Consider the following 14,488-nt stretch of genomic DNA (forward strand, 5'->3'; position numbering starts at 1 on the left):
TATCAGACTTTGGCAGCTCCAGTGTGGATTTTATTGCTGGCATTTAGAAGAATAAGTGCTCCCTGCCACACAGGATGGGAAAGGTTTCTCCCCCAGGGAACAGAACACAGAGACTGATTAAACGACCAGCAGGTATTTAAGAACATAAAAAATATTGGCAGGTGAGGGTTGCAGCTCTCACTGCTGCAGGAACAGAGCTCACCTGCTGCTTTCCAGCAGGGAACAGCACTGGGGAAGAGTAAGTCCTTTAACTTAGGGGTTTTATACACTTTTTAATAGAATAAAAGGTTGAAAAGTAATCAAAACTTGCTTCTCCAGAGGAGTGAATCAGGTGCTCCTGTTGGATCTGTGCCCCTGCTGAGCCAAACGTGGTGATGCACATTCCATCTTCCCAAATCCTCCTGCAGAAACTAGCTAACAAAAAAAGCAGATGATGGGGAGCTGCCACCTGATTTCAGTGACAAATTAGCTAGCAAACTGTACTAACCTGACTGGATAATTTGAACATTTTAAAGGCAAAAAAAGGACAAATAAGTTGGCCAAAGCTGTGGGACAGACTAACAAAGCCAGGACTACCCAGGCCAGGTTTGCTCTCAGTCCTGTTCCAAGATCCACACACAGTGGTGTTCCTTCACTTTGGTTCACACTGATGTGGTGGAACTAAGAGCATCTGTAGGGAAACATTAAATAATTGGGATTTCTGTTCTTTAAACAGCAAACAGAAGGAACACAGAACCATTTCAAAAACAGCACAAAATAATTAATATGTAACAAATCTGCTGAAAGAACTTATGGAAGAACTGCAGAGATAGAAATTTCTCTCTTAGACAAAAGACACAACCACTGATCTTGTATTGATGGCATAGAAATTTCCTTTATTTTGTACAAAAAATACAGAATTTATATAATTTTAAATAATTTGCCATCAGTATTTAAACTTCTAAACTTAGAAGCATTATTTGAAGTTGTTTGCTATGAAGCATTGAAAAATAACAGTACAGTGTCATAAACAAGTTTATACAAACATAATGAGGATATTTTTCAAGTAAACCCTAACAGCTAAAGAAAATTAAAATGAGTCATTTCAGTTGTATTTGATTAGGACATCATTCTATCACTGAATAAAGCTTAATGAAAACAGTTTCCAGACATTTATTGAAATTATACATTCTCACATCAAATATGAGACTCTGTTGAATTGAAGAAAAATAAAAATTAACTGTAAGAGTAGCACACAGTCCTATCAGTTCTTTTCAAAGCAATCTTGTCCTCCAACAAAAAAGAAAAACATTTTTGTGCAGCACAGGACAGCCTTGGGACAGCTCATTATGGAACAAGCTGTGAGCTCGTGGGTCACACTGTGCTCCTGCACAGTCCTTTAGTCTTCACCTTCATTTGTGCTACAGAGAAAAAGCAAAGGGTTTGGCTTGGGAGACACCTCCAAGAAATTTCCCTTGCCAGCAGCATCTTCTGAAAATCTGTCAGGCTCGGGTACAGGGCTTTCTTCTTGTTCCTGTGAAACGCAGCCTGCAGTAGCCAATCCTTCAGGCTGCTCTGAAAGTCTCATTGCAGAGTGGATTTGCATTTCTAATTCTTCCAGCAGTTTTCCAGGAGGAGCTGGAGAGTGCAAGGCACCCTCTGATTCTGCACCGCCGCCCTCCAGGGCCGAGGTGCCTGTGCCCTGCCTTGATCCATTACAGTCAACAACTGGAGCTGTGCTCTCCTCCTGCAGCGTGCCTCGGAAAGAATTCCCTTCCCCATCTTCACTGGTGGAGGGCTCCTGCTCATCTGAATCAGAGCCTTCTGTCTCAGATGATGAAGTGCTGCTGGATGCTCCAGAGTCACTCGGCTCCGACTGGGAGCAAAGCAGCTGTTGCTTGGAAACTGTGCCAGCAGCTTTTAGCGCCTGCTCCTCCTCCTGCACCAGCTCTGCTGCTGCTTCCAGCTCCTCCAGCTCCAGCCCCATGTGGCACTTGCTCAGCGTGGCTTTCTGCAAGGACTCGCAGAGTGCAGCCAACTTTTTTGACCTTTAACAAAGAACAAGATATGTTATTGAACCTGACAAACAGAACTTTCCCATTTGATAGCGACAACACGAATCTTAAACATTTTTTTTTTCTGTTTGCTTAGTATGTAAATGAGTTTCTTCTTCAATACTGATTGTAAAAGTCAATGTTACAGGAGGGGGAAAAAAATCAGAAGGATTCATAATAACAATTATTTAGGGTAACTTTTCCCCACAGGGTTAGACAATAGCCCACTGAAAGGCTTTGAGGATACCTTCCTGAAAGATCCTGCTGCTGGATGCTTCAGCAGTGCACAGTGAGGGAGAAGAGATTTCAGAACAAAGCTTTTCAGGTTTGCTGCCTTTAGCAGCCACATTCTGCAAGCACAGGGCTGGCTGGCTGAAGTTTATGAGCAGCAAAATCACGTTGGTTTCCTACCCTCCCAGATATATCTGTGAAATGCATGTGAACCAGGAGAATAGGGCTGATTAGTGATCCATGCTCCTCCTCTCCCAGCCAGCCTGGTGCACCCACGAGCACAGCAGGAGTTCAGAACTCTGGCTGCAGATGTACTTCACCCTTCACTTGGAATCCTGCTGAAATATAATTCAGCAGGAGTAACAGGACCGTTTAGATAAATGCCCCTAATAAAGCAGACACACCACATTGGCTTCAAATCTCTGGTCCAGTCCCATCCATTTCCTCGAGTGCTGGAAGCCAGCACGTGCTTTACCAGAAAAGGGCACCATGGATTTATAAACAGAGACTAAAAAAGTAAGAGAGTGCCTCAAAACAGAGGGGGGTGAGGGCAGAGGGGAAAACGGGTATAAAAACCCAAACATACATCCTGTTTCTTGTTGTGGAGTTTTACCTCAGACTATCAATCAGCTTTTCACCACTTCCTGCAGCAGCAGGTCTGCTATAAATCCTGCAGTAACTGCCTGGGTTTCATTTCCTCTGCCAGGGCTGTGAACCTGCAGGCACAGCACAGACACTGGAGCAGGGACTGGGGATGTGATGCACGGCCCCTGCCAGGCACAGCTTCAAGTGCTTGTTCTCTCACTGAATGATTTTAAAGATCTTTATATTCTATTTCCCAGGGGGCATAATTACTCAGTATAACATAGATGCTTCCACTTTTTTTTTTTTTTTTTTTTTTTTTGCTCCTAGGAATTGTATTTTTTAAGTGGGGGAAGGGAATTTCAGTGCAGCTTCTTACATGTTTTAGACAGTGCAATATTTAAATGCTTTAAAAACTTTGAATAAAACACACTAGACTTCCTTAGTTCAACCCACAGACTAGGAAACTGAGAAACAACTTTCCCAGAAGTAAAGCAACAGAAAACAATTTACATTTCTAGAATTTTCAAATCAAAAGCTAAGGCAGTAAGTTGTCTTTGCCTAAAGCAGTAAGTTGTTTTTTAACTCTTGGCCACATCAGATATTTGATGTCCCTGTTCATTGCATGGGGGTTGGACCAGGTGGCCTTTAAAGGTCCCTTCCAACACCAAATATTCTGACTCTACAAAAGAAGTCTCATTTCAAATGCTTCTTCCCAACTTTTACTCTGCTCATCCAGAATCTATAGAATTCAACTTTTCAATATGAGAGAAATTCAAAACTGTCACCTCTAAGCAATTTTATACATAAACCCAAAAAACTCCACTCCCCAACTCTGCAATTTTGCATTTTAAAAAAACAAAACAACAAAGAACACTTGAAGAACAGGGTTGTTTCTTTTCTGCCCCTGTGCAAATAAGTAAATTACAATTAGCCATCAGTTCATCTCCTTTAAGGAAATTATCTAATTTGAAGGAGAACCAAGTTTCAGGAGTGTATTTCACATCAGCTTTAAGAAAAGGTGGCAGCACTCCCTGGACAAAAAAAAAAAACAGGAGGCAAACAGACTAAAAATCAGCATGGAAATGCTTTCAAAAGGAGAAGGTGGCTCTGAGCTGATGGTTTCCCAAAGTGAAAGATAAGCAACAATTCAGGAAAACAAAAATGAGACACCAGAAATGAGATCTTGTGTAGAGAGACCTGCAGTAAATAGGCCCTGCTGTTTCCAAAAATCTTTGGAGTAGTGTTTGAGAGATTAGACAGCAAATACTTTAATTTTTCAAGTATGATTAATGGAATCCATGATTACTTTAAGACATGCTCATTCAGCATGCACATTTGTGGTAATGATATCTTATTATTATGGTAATAGTGTTCTTACATAAACATGCATAATAGGTTTTAAAGGTGCTACACATGATAATTATTAGTTATCACAATGTCAGTTGCTTAAGGAAAATGTTTAATTACAGGTTAAACTGATCAGATGCATGTTTTGTTTAATGCATAGCTTTGAGGAACAGATAAGAGAAGCATCTCGGGGCTTGTCCATGTAGTCTGGAATTAAAATTCCAAGACAGAACTACAGTAATCCTTGTCTAGGCACAGGAGAGTTTCTTCAGGTGCTAGAAGAAGAAAAAAAAGTCTTGTTCTACAGATCTTAGATTATAAAGGAGTAAAACTGGGCTGAAAAGAACAAAGAATCAAAGGAGATTTCACAAATAAAGGGAGATGGATAGAACTGTGAGAAAAAGAAAAGAGGATTATGGCAACAGGAAAGGGAAATCATTAGAGATTTACAGCAAAGGCCACCTGTGGCAGCAGGAGGAGAAGAGATGGTGATGGGACTGACTGCAGGACTGAGACTGAGTGACAACCAGGGTGGGAGCAGAGCAGGACACAACTCCAGGTAAAGCCAAATTCCTACAAGCTCCAGTTCTGCTTGTTCCAGGGAGCACAGAGAGCACCAGGATCTGAAGAGTCAAGATAGCTGTTATCTCCAGAACATAGAGCTATGAGGAAAAAGTCTCACTGCAGACAGACATCAGGGATTTGATTGTTTCCAAGGAAGATTTCACATAAGCTGGTAGGGAAGACAAAAAACAACCCAGTCACTGACAGTAAAAAACAAATGAAGGACTTGGGTAGGGAGCACATCCAGCCACAAAATCCTTTTGTCCCCAAATAATGAAGAAAGTGTACAGAAGCATATTTATTTCTATGTCCATCAGTCAGCACTACATAAGAAAAATGTTTAAAGAAAGAGTGTTAATAGCTCAGACCTTCCCATCTGCCTGGTACTTTCCTTACATGCAGCACTCTTGCTTTAGCAGTTATGTTAAAAAGACCAAACAACTCAAAGAGAGGTTGAAAATATTAAAATCAGCAGTCTGCTCCTCATTCTGAATGGTAGTGGCACTGCATACTCAATCATGACAGGGGAATTATAGATCTAAAACACTCTGGAGATAATTGCAAGCATGGGAGTGAATGTCACTGCCCAGCACAGCTGTGGCTGCACTCTGGGACAGTGGAAGGTGAAACTGGCTGATCTTTAAGGTCCCCTCAACCCAAACCATCCCATGGTTCTATCAGAGATTCACACTGGCAGCACAGCATCCCAAAGCTGGAGTCAGTAACATCCTGCTGTGGAATAGAAAGTGACTTTTCCTGCACAGGCACAAGCTCCAGCTTGCTTTTGTTTTTGTAAACAATAGAAGGATTATTTCTACTGGCCCATCAAATTGGCTTTGCATTCACAGATGTATACCAACATCCCCTGTTCTCAAGTTCTGTGTAAACAAGGTGTAAGACATGGCAAAACCCAGCAGAGTCTCCCTGCTATCTCCCCTGGCTCAGCCCTGGCCAAGTGACAGCTCAGAGCTGCCAGGGCACATCAAGCTGCTGCTGCCCCAGCACAGCTGAAAAGGAACCAAGCACAGGACCCTCAGCATCACAAACACTGACAGCAGGGCACATCAAGCTGCTCCTGCCCCAGCACAGCTGGGAAGGAAGCACAGGACCCTCAGTGTCACAAACAGCAGCTCTGCTGGCCAGCCTGGTGTGTGAATGGGACCTAACTCATCTCGGAATTAACTACAAATTACGTTGCTCACACGTGGTTAGGGCTCACTCAGTGATCCAGTGGGAATCAGTGCTCCATGCTGGCAGGACTCAGCTCACAGGGCTGCTGAGCCCTGTTTGAGAGTGTGGAACACTTTCCATTAATTACTTTAAGCCTTGCAGGCAAGATAAACAAGTCTCAGAGCAGCAGCGATGTCAAGCGCAGACGTGCCCTGGGCTGGGCACAGGCAGGGCTGTGTCCCTGCCAGCAGCCAGCCCTGCTGGGCCTGCAGCTCCTCAGGATGCAGCCAAACACAAACCAGCAGCCTGCTGTGCCACTCAGCAGGGCTGACACACACACAAAGGGCACTTATTTAACTTATCTCCACTCAGCAGGAGCTCTGGACACACAGGATCCAACTCACAGTAAAGCTGCTGCATTAGCACAAGGCTTCCTGTCTGTTGCATCACAAGAGCCTTAATTTTATATCTTTAACATACAAGCAGTTACCAAGTTTAAAGAGAAAGTATCAGGCTATATTTACACTGCCTTTCTCCACAAGGCCTGGCAAAACTCAGGAGAGAAAGTTTCACAGCCAGCCTCTTTCTCTGATAAAACAGATTAGATACCAAGCAATACAACCAGACCAGTAACCCCACTTCAAATGTGTTCCAAATTACATACCTGGCAGCACTGCTTACAATTTCCCACAATTATTCATTTAGCCAGAGGCACTGCAAGTATTAAGACAGTTCTAGAGTTAATATTATCTCAGACATCACCAGATATTATCCCAGAGTCTCAGCAGCTCAGATAGAGTGTGTGCAAATTTACTATCTGCAAGACATTGAAATGTCAGTTAAACTACAAGGAATAATGACATTTTCTCCTTGCCACCAAGACTGGCTGAGGACAGGCTGCAATAGGACATCACTGGTGTTTCTGCAGGAAACAAAAGGACACCTAAAAGGGACAGGCTCTCCACACCCTTCAGATGGTCACATTTTCCCCCTGCCCACAGTGGTTCTTGCTGGATTCCATCCATCATTTCCAGCCCAAGCCTTATCTGCCCACACATCAGGGGTATGAAGAGACACTGTTCAATGTCCAGTCTCCAGATAATGCCAAATGAACTCCCCATGGAAGTCTGTCACAGTTCTTTTGGAAATTCATATTCCTGTGGCAGTTAAGCCCAAATTCTCTCAAAGCAGGACAATCAGCAAGTTACAGGCAAACACAAAAGCAGAAGGTAAGAAAGTGAGCTCATACAAGAATGACACAGTTGGCAAAGAACTTGACTAGTCCATCAAGAAGAAAATATTTTTCTTTGCTTTAAAATTCAGATGCAGCTTCTATCTAGTGCCAAACAGTTACTGGAGCAACCAAACTGGTGATTTTGGGGAAACCTTGAAGCTGGTAGCTGAGATCACCCTGGTCACAGATCAGCATATTCTGAGAGCCAGGGGGGGAGGATAAAGCAGAGGAAAGGCACATTCACAAATGGCTGTGACAGAACTTGTACTTAAACTTCAGGGGTTTAGCCCAAAAGCAATGATTCCTCCAGAAAGTCAACTAACAATGAGAAACATCCCTCCACACCTGATATGCACTTTGAGGCAGCTTGGGGAAAAAAAAAAAAAAAAAAAAGAAGATTGAATTCTTATGATACAGAATTGACAGACAATTTGATTTTAATAAAATATTCAAGACATGAAAGAGTCTAGGTTTGATCAGTTCTGACTGGTAAGACACAGGAGCAATAAAGATGATGGTGTTGAATACTAAAGCAGAATTCATTAATGCAGGAACAGCTCGAGTCAACAGGCACAAAATGGCTTAAATGGTCCAACAATGAGGTTAGATCACAAAACCCCTCCAGTTCAGGAAAAGAACCATTACAAATGGACATGTAGGTGCAATAATAAGAAAATCATCACACTAAAGGCACCATCCATTTGCCCAAACCACTCTTTAAGAAGTCATGGGTTACAAAAGAACTTGAGCCTCAGAATCTGCCTGGAGACATGAGAGTAAGGCTCAATTACATCCTTTAGAGTGTGTTTTATAGCATCTCACATATTTCACCATTTAATATTTCACTTTCAAGGTTATTTATAATGAGTGCTTCAATTATACACTAGTCAGTGACCTCCAATCATAGTGAAATAGCTTTGAAAAAGCCAGTTCAAGATCAGGGAACAAAAATACTCCCAAGAAGTTCCAAAGGAAATTCTGAGCAGAGAGTAATCTTGGTGTTAATAGTCACCCACTTTGCCTGGCATGCACACTGCTGTATTACAGACCATGACAACAACTAACTTTACACTGTTTTTATTGCTAAAGTACCTCACTACATACTTGTACCCAATTCCCCACAAGTTTGGGCAATTTGTGCACAGATTTTATTTAATCCATATCTGGGAACACAACTATTCTTTTCAGGCTAAAACTTAAAGCCCAATACTACCATGAAGTTTAAGGCATGAACTGAAAAATACACACAGCACCTGAACAAAAGTGGTAGCAAAGGAGCAGAAGAGCACAGAAAATATTTCATAATCCTCACAAGGATGAATAAGTAACATCTACTAAAGTTCTTTCCAGCCTTTATTAGCTGGTTAGCTCATCACACCCCACTTGGCTTAGGAGATCTGAAAGAATCACAGAACAGGTCATACAATTAACAGAGATAAAAACAAACAGCACCATCCAACAGTTTCATGTGCTCAGTTTATTATTCACTTTTATAGTAAGAGGGAGAAGCCATAAATAACTCCATTAAAATCTCATTAGCTCTGATCAATGAGCACAGAAGATAATGGAAGAATGTGAGTAACAGAATAACAGGACCATTTTCTTCAGAACTTGGGTAAAAATTGACCTAAACTTTAACTAATCTTTTACCTTATCTGCAACAAAAGACAGATGAGGGTAAACACAACAGCAAAACCACAACATTTGTTCACAGGAATTAGTCCTGGATTAATCACTGTTTTCATAGGAAAGAAACAAACCATCTCCCCAACACATCAAAGACTACTTAATTTCTAAACTTTAAGTCAGTACTCAAAAAAAAAAAAAAAAAGTGCCCAGTCTGTGCAAGATCTTTTATGAAACTGCAGGTAGGAATTCATGCTGTCCCTGAAGATGATGGACTCTGATTTTTAGCCTAAATAACCCAGCCTTACACAGTCACACTGTCCATGTCCACACTGACTGTTAATCATTTCCTTTCTAACAACTCCTGGAAACAGCAGGCAACTTCATCAAATTGAAGAGCAACTAGAATTTAAAGATCTTTGAATTCCTACATATTTCATGAAAATAAGCAGAGGGATGAACAATGAGCCTCCTGGGACAAGGCTGGCAGGACACAGCTATTGTGTCTTGCCTTGGTGGGAGCCAGGGCAGCACCCACCAGCCAGCTGATCCTGCTGATTCCAGCTCTGGATACTCCTCGTGCCTGGTGGAGATGTCCAAGGATGAGGGGAAGGGACAAGAGCACAAGGCTTGGGTTGGGAAGTTCATAAAGTCTTTTTTTCCTGCTTTCCTCACAGATACCAGACAAAGGAGAGACTGGAAAAGCATTCCCTGCACAGCAAATCTTCATTGCAAACAGGAAAATCACACTGAAAAATGAATGCTGGGTTCAAAAAAATGCATCTCCCTGTGAGCAAGATGCCCCTGCTCCAAATGGAGAGGAGCAGAAAAGCAGAAATGCAGCTCCAAGAGACTCCCCTGGACAGGAGAACCCCCCTTTCTGTGCAGGTGACAAAACACAGCCCTGCCCCATAAACAAGGGCTGATGGGGAGAATCCAGCCAGCTTAAGGGGAACATAAAATGCTTTAATCTTGGGATCCTGGCTTTCAAAGGGCATTAGGTGGATTCTGAAACCAAGAGAGTGATGTACTTGCACTGCAATCCAACTGGCAGTCTTGTAAACATGAACTGCTATCTACATAGCTTAAAGTATTACAGTTTGTTAACCATAAATCAAATGTAAAACACAGCACCATCGTTTCAATTTAAGTGACTTCTTTTATGTTAGTAAGTCTGAATGTTTCAAGTGACTTTCCCCCCATATTTATTCTGAAATTCCACAGTGCTTCTTTCATAATGAATCTAAATACTGCATGAGCTGAACTTCACATTTATAAATATTTAAAAAACAGATGAAGCTTTCCAATATAACATCTTACTTTCATTACTTGGTCTTTTTGATAAGTTGAAACCAAACAGATCATGGATTATAAAAGAAATCAAGTACAGCTTACTTATGTAGATGATATTATGAAAATATTCGTAAGAGAAAACAGACTTGGAATTAATATTGGACTATAAAAAGAAACTGAAGAGTATTTATATGTTTTAAGAACAGTTTAATGGAGCTCTGTTGCCAAAATAGCTCCAGTAAGTTGCAGCCAGTCCAAACATCTAATAATGGCACAGCTTCCAAAGTCATATAGGATAAACACAAATAATGAAAGATGAATAGATAACTCACCACAAAACAGATGCAGAGAGAGATTTTATAAAATGACAGTAATATTGGCTGTGCTACAGAAATGGAACACTGACAACTGCTCTGCATTAGCCCCATCTCCCTCGAGTTTCTTTGCTGCCATTACCTAGAACTTGGTCATCACCAACACTGCTGGTGATGCAGGAGAAAGCTCCTCTCATGCTGCAAATCAGACAATTTGTGTCACAGCATGGGAATGAAAGGTACTCACACAGCAGGGCAGAAAATGTGAGTTTTAGTGCCAGGATAATGCTAGCAAAGTCCTGTATTACAAAAATAACAACAATGGCAGGGAACAGGCTTGAAGGTACAATTACAAACATTACTTCAACATGATCCCACCTCTTTATCAAACAACACAGTGGGGCTGATCAGAGTTCAACTCCTCCACTGCTCCATCAGTGTGACTGACACCTGGAAGGGAAAACACCACCTGCAGCCCTTCAGTTCATTCTCATCTCACAGCCTGAACAGGAAAAGACACCAAACCCTGCAAACTCCTGGCAGGAAGGCAGATGTTTGCAAGGGCCTGAGGTGAACAGCCTGCCCCCAGCTCCTGCCACATCCCCTGGTGTGTTTGGGTAACTGTTCCCAGCTGCTCTGGGGCACCACTGAACAAGGGGGATGGCTCAAAACTGCACCAGGGTACAGCTGGATTAGATGTAAGAACAGTTTTTAACAAACAGGATGATAAAACACTGGAAAAGGTTGCCCAGAGAAGCTGGAAATATTCAAGGCCAGGTTGGACAAGGCTTGGAGTAACCTGAGTTGAAGATGTCCCAGCTCACTGCAGGAGGCTTGGACTGGATGCCTGTAAAGGTCCCTCCCAAACCAAACTGTTCTGATTTCATGATCATGCCTCATAAAAATTATTGTTATTATTATTACTGCTAAGCTGGCTGCTGAGCAGGTTGGAAACAAAGCAGTGAGATGTTCCCAGCCTGGAGCTCAGCTTCCCCCTTGGACCAGAGCTGCACATTCCACCTGCTCAGAAAAGCAAGGACTGCACGAGCTCATCCTTCCCCTCATCAAACCAGAAATCCAGCCAGCTGAGCTGTGCTGCCTGAAAAGACATGACACAGATCACTGACCCTTCTGCAGGCACACAGGAACTGCCTCCCAACAACTTTGGAAAATCAAAGCAGTAGCCTGAGGGGGCAAAAAAATGGCTTTCTTCTTTTGCCTTCTCTGCCCACAGCAAGGCACATTCAGACACAGCCTGAAGGAATCTGAGCTATAGAAAAGTGATGGAATAAATAAGAAAAAACAACAGAGGGCAGGAGAGCAAAAACATCAAAGGAAACTGCAGCTAGCAGCTGGAAGGAGAGATTAAATCCCTTGTTAAAAATCCATGTTTTACAGGGCTTGCTAAAACATACATGAGGGGGAATTTCTGGCATTATACACACCTGTCTATCACCTTTCTGAGCCCTCAGGGCAGTGTTTTGCCTCAAGGCTCTTAAATCAGTGTACTAGATTAGTTGGGTATTGTTATTTACAAGTGCTCTGTGTGCACCTCCTGCTTTTCACACACCTGAAATGACAGCTCAGGCATTAGACAAGATGCAGGACCTAAGGCAGCAAACAAACAAATTGTATGAACATGCATCAAAACACTGAAAGAGGAGGCACATAGAATGTGCCTGCAAATTATTAGTTGCTGTTTTTAAATGCAAGAACTGTGATCTAAGATGTAAGAGCAGATTGCCTGGTATGAAAATAAATAAATTTGGGGGTTCTACCAACACTCAACACACTCTTTGATAAACTGGTAAAGACCTACCTAAGTTTTAAGGAAAATGGTAGCATTTCCTGTTTTAGTAGCATAATAAATGGCTCAGAATCTCCAATACTTTCTGTATCAGACCCAGAGCTCAGGTTTGAACCAAAAGGTGTTTATCTGAGCTGTGCAATTTTGCTAGAAACAAGTAAGAGTATAGAGAATTACCCAACAACACAGGAAGAATGAGTTAATTACTTTTTACTAGGAAAATGTGAGAATTTATTGCTGCCTGAATTTTTCCTATTCAAATAGACCATGTGGGGCTTTTTGTTTGGTTTTTTTTTGTTTGTTTTTTTTTTTTTTTTTAATACAGCTCAATGGCTAAAACCTGAAATCTCTGTCCCATCATACTTGCAGACAAGTCCTAACCAACCTTTAATTTTCTTACCAATTTATTTGATGTCTTGGCTTAACACAGGTCACTCAGACATTTACATTCATGAAGTATTTCCCCCCTTAATCCTCTCCATTTTTCAACATCTTTTTGAACAAGCACTAGAATCAGTGTTTTAACACAGTCTTACAAATGATGCATTTTAAGGTCATGCCACTTCCTTCTTCTAAATGATACCACTCTGCTTCTTCAGCTGAAGTGCACTCACCCTCTCACCTGCTCAGGTTCAAACTGTTCTCAAGCATGACCCAACCTATTTTCCTGATGCTGTTGCCCTCAACTGTCTTTTATTCTCTAATCCATAATTGTGCTCTACAAGCTTTTACTGAATGTGTCATTTTAGACTCACTTGTATTAAAATGCACATTGTTCAAATAAGCACTTAAGGCAACTCTGGGGCAGCTTGTGCAATTCATTTTATACCTTAAAATAAGTAACAATGCCACAAAAAAAATCTAACAGGAGGCATTATGTATTTTCTTACAGATTTTTAAATATGCATTAAATGAATCTCAAAGAACATGTGAAGTAGCCACTCTCATTATTGGTAAGAGCAGCTGGGACAGCTCAAAGTTAATTCAGCACTCCAGGCCACCAAGGAAGTGAATGGGAAGCAAACCCAGCACAGCATGAGCACTCCAAGCAGGCAGCAAACAGTGCTGCACACTGAACTGCCTGCCAGCAGCAGTAATGCCAGCTTGTAAAACCTGCTAAGAAGGAATTACAATAATTGGGGATTGTAGTCCTGAGCTACAATAATTGGGGATTGCAGAAGTCCTCACAGGACAGTCAGGGTGCAGCCTGAGAAACCCCTCACTGTGCCCCAGGTGTGGCATCAGCAGCACCAAGGTTTGGGGTTTGTCCTTGTACCTGCAGGGCTCTCACAGAAGCAGAACAGCAAAGCAATTAACAGCCTTCAAATTAAAAAAATCTTCAAAATAGGTTTTTTGTTTTGCAGGGAGTGGGGGCAGTGAATTATGTGGCTTCAGTGCATCCACAATGATACAGTCATTAAAAAGCTATAGTCAGAAATATAATCCTCTCACTGCAAAACAGATCAAAACAGATCAAGTGAAGGGGTTTTGTGAGGGGCTGTTACACTACCTGATAACAACTGGCTACAGCAGAACATAAGCTAGAAACACACACTAATGGCAAAGCTGCTTTCAAAGCAGCACCATGAAAACAATTTGGCTTTTCTCTGCACCACACACCCTGAAAATTGGAGTTTTAATCAAACCTGAAACTACTGCAGCCTCCACTAACCTAAGGCTGACATGGGCAGCAATGAAGGTGAAGTCAAACCCAAAGCAGGCAGAGCAGGGAGCAGCTGCCCATGACCCTCCACCACAGTGGAACACAACACACCAGGGGCATTTTCCCTCAGCTGCATGAAGGGCTTTAAACGTGCTCTACAAATCAGATTAATCCCACAGAGCCAAGAGGCAGGATTTTCCTCCAGAATATATTACTGCTTATGCCTTTGTTCTTTGGAACCATGGCTGCTGGATCCAGGAGGTTAACAGCTGAAATTAGCATATTCCTCTAACATTTGAGAATGAAGTACCAACTCATTTTTATTATGTGTTAACACATTCCTTCTTTCCCACCATCACAAATAAAAAATTTAATAAACTATCATTAGCAGTGCACCATTTAAAAACCTTTTAGGACAGTTTTGTTCCTGAATGCCATCTGAACTCAGTATTTTCACAGTGGAGGTGCTGATGCTACAGGAGTAACTCCAGTCACTCATTTATCAGGACAGTGCTGAGTTTCAAATGTCACAATTAAACCCTCCCTAGGAAAAGGAAAATGCCATAAAGGTGAAACAGGACTTCATGAGTATGGGCAGGTTTAGGTGGGAGGCCAGGCTGG

At 41.9% G+C, this 14,488-nt stretch overlaps 1 protein-coding gene across 5 annotated transcripts in view; it reads right to left on the reverse strand.

The window, feature by feature from the left end:
• Positions 1 to 849: 849 nt before the first annotated feature.
• SHQ1 (SHQ1, H/ACA ribonucleoprotein assembly factor) overlaps positions 850 to 14,488 on the reverse strand; it is a 37,549-nt gene continuing 23,910 nt past the window's right edge. For all 5 annotated transcript variants that reach the window (XM_079317354.1, XM_079317352.1, XM_079317353.1 and 2 more), the window contains exon 12: positions 850 to 2,027. In XM_079317354.1, coding sequence (XP_079173480.1) covers positions 1,379 to 2,027 — 649 coding nt within the window. In that variant the 3' untranslated portion in view covers positions 850 to 1,378. The remainder of the gene's footprint in view (positions 2,028 to 14,488) is intronic.

Source organism: Erithacus rubecula (genome assembly GCF_903797595.1).
Source record: "Erithacus rubecula genome assembly, chromosome: 13".
Lineage (NCBI taxonomy): Eukaryota > Metazoa > Chordata > Aves > Passeriformes > Muscicapidae > Erithacus > Erithacus rubecula.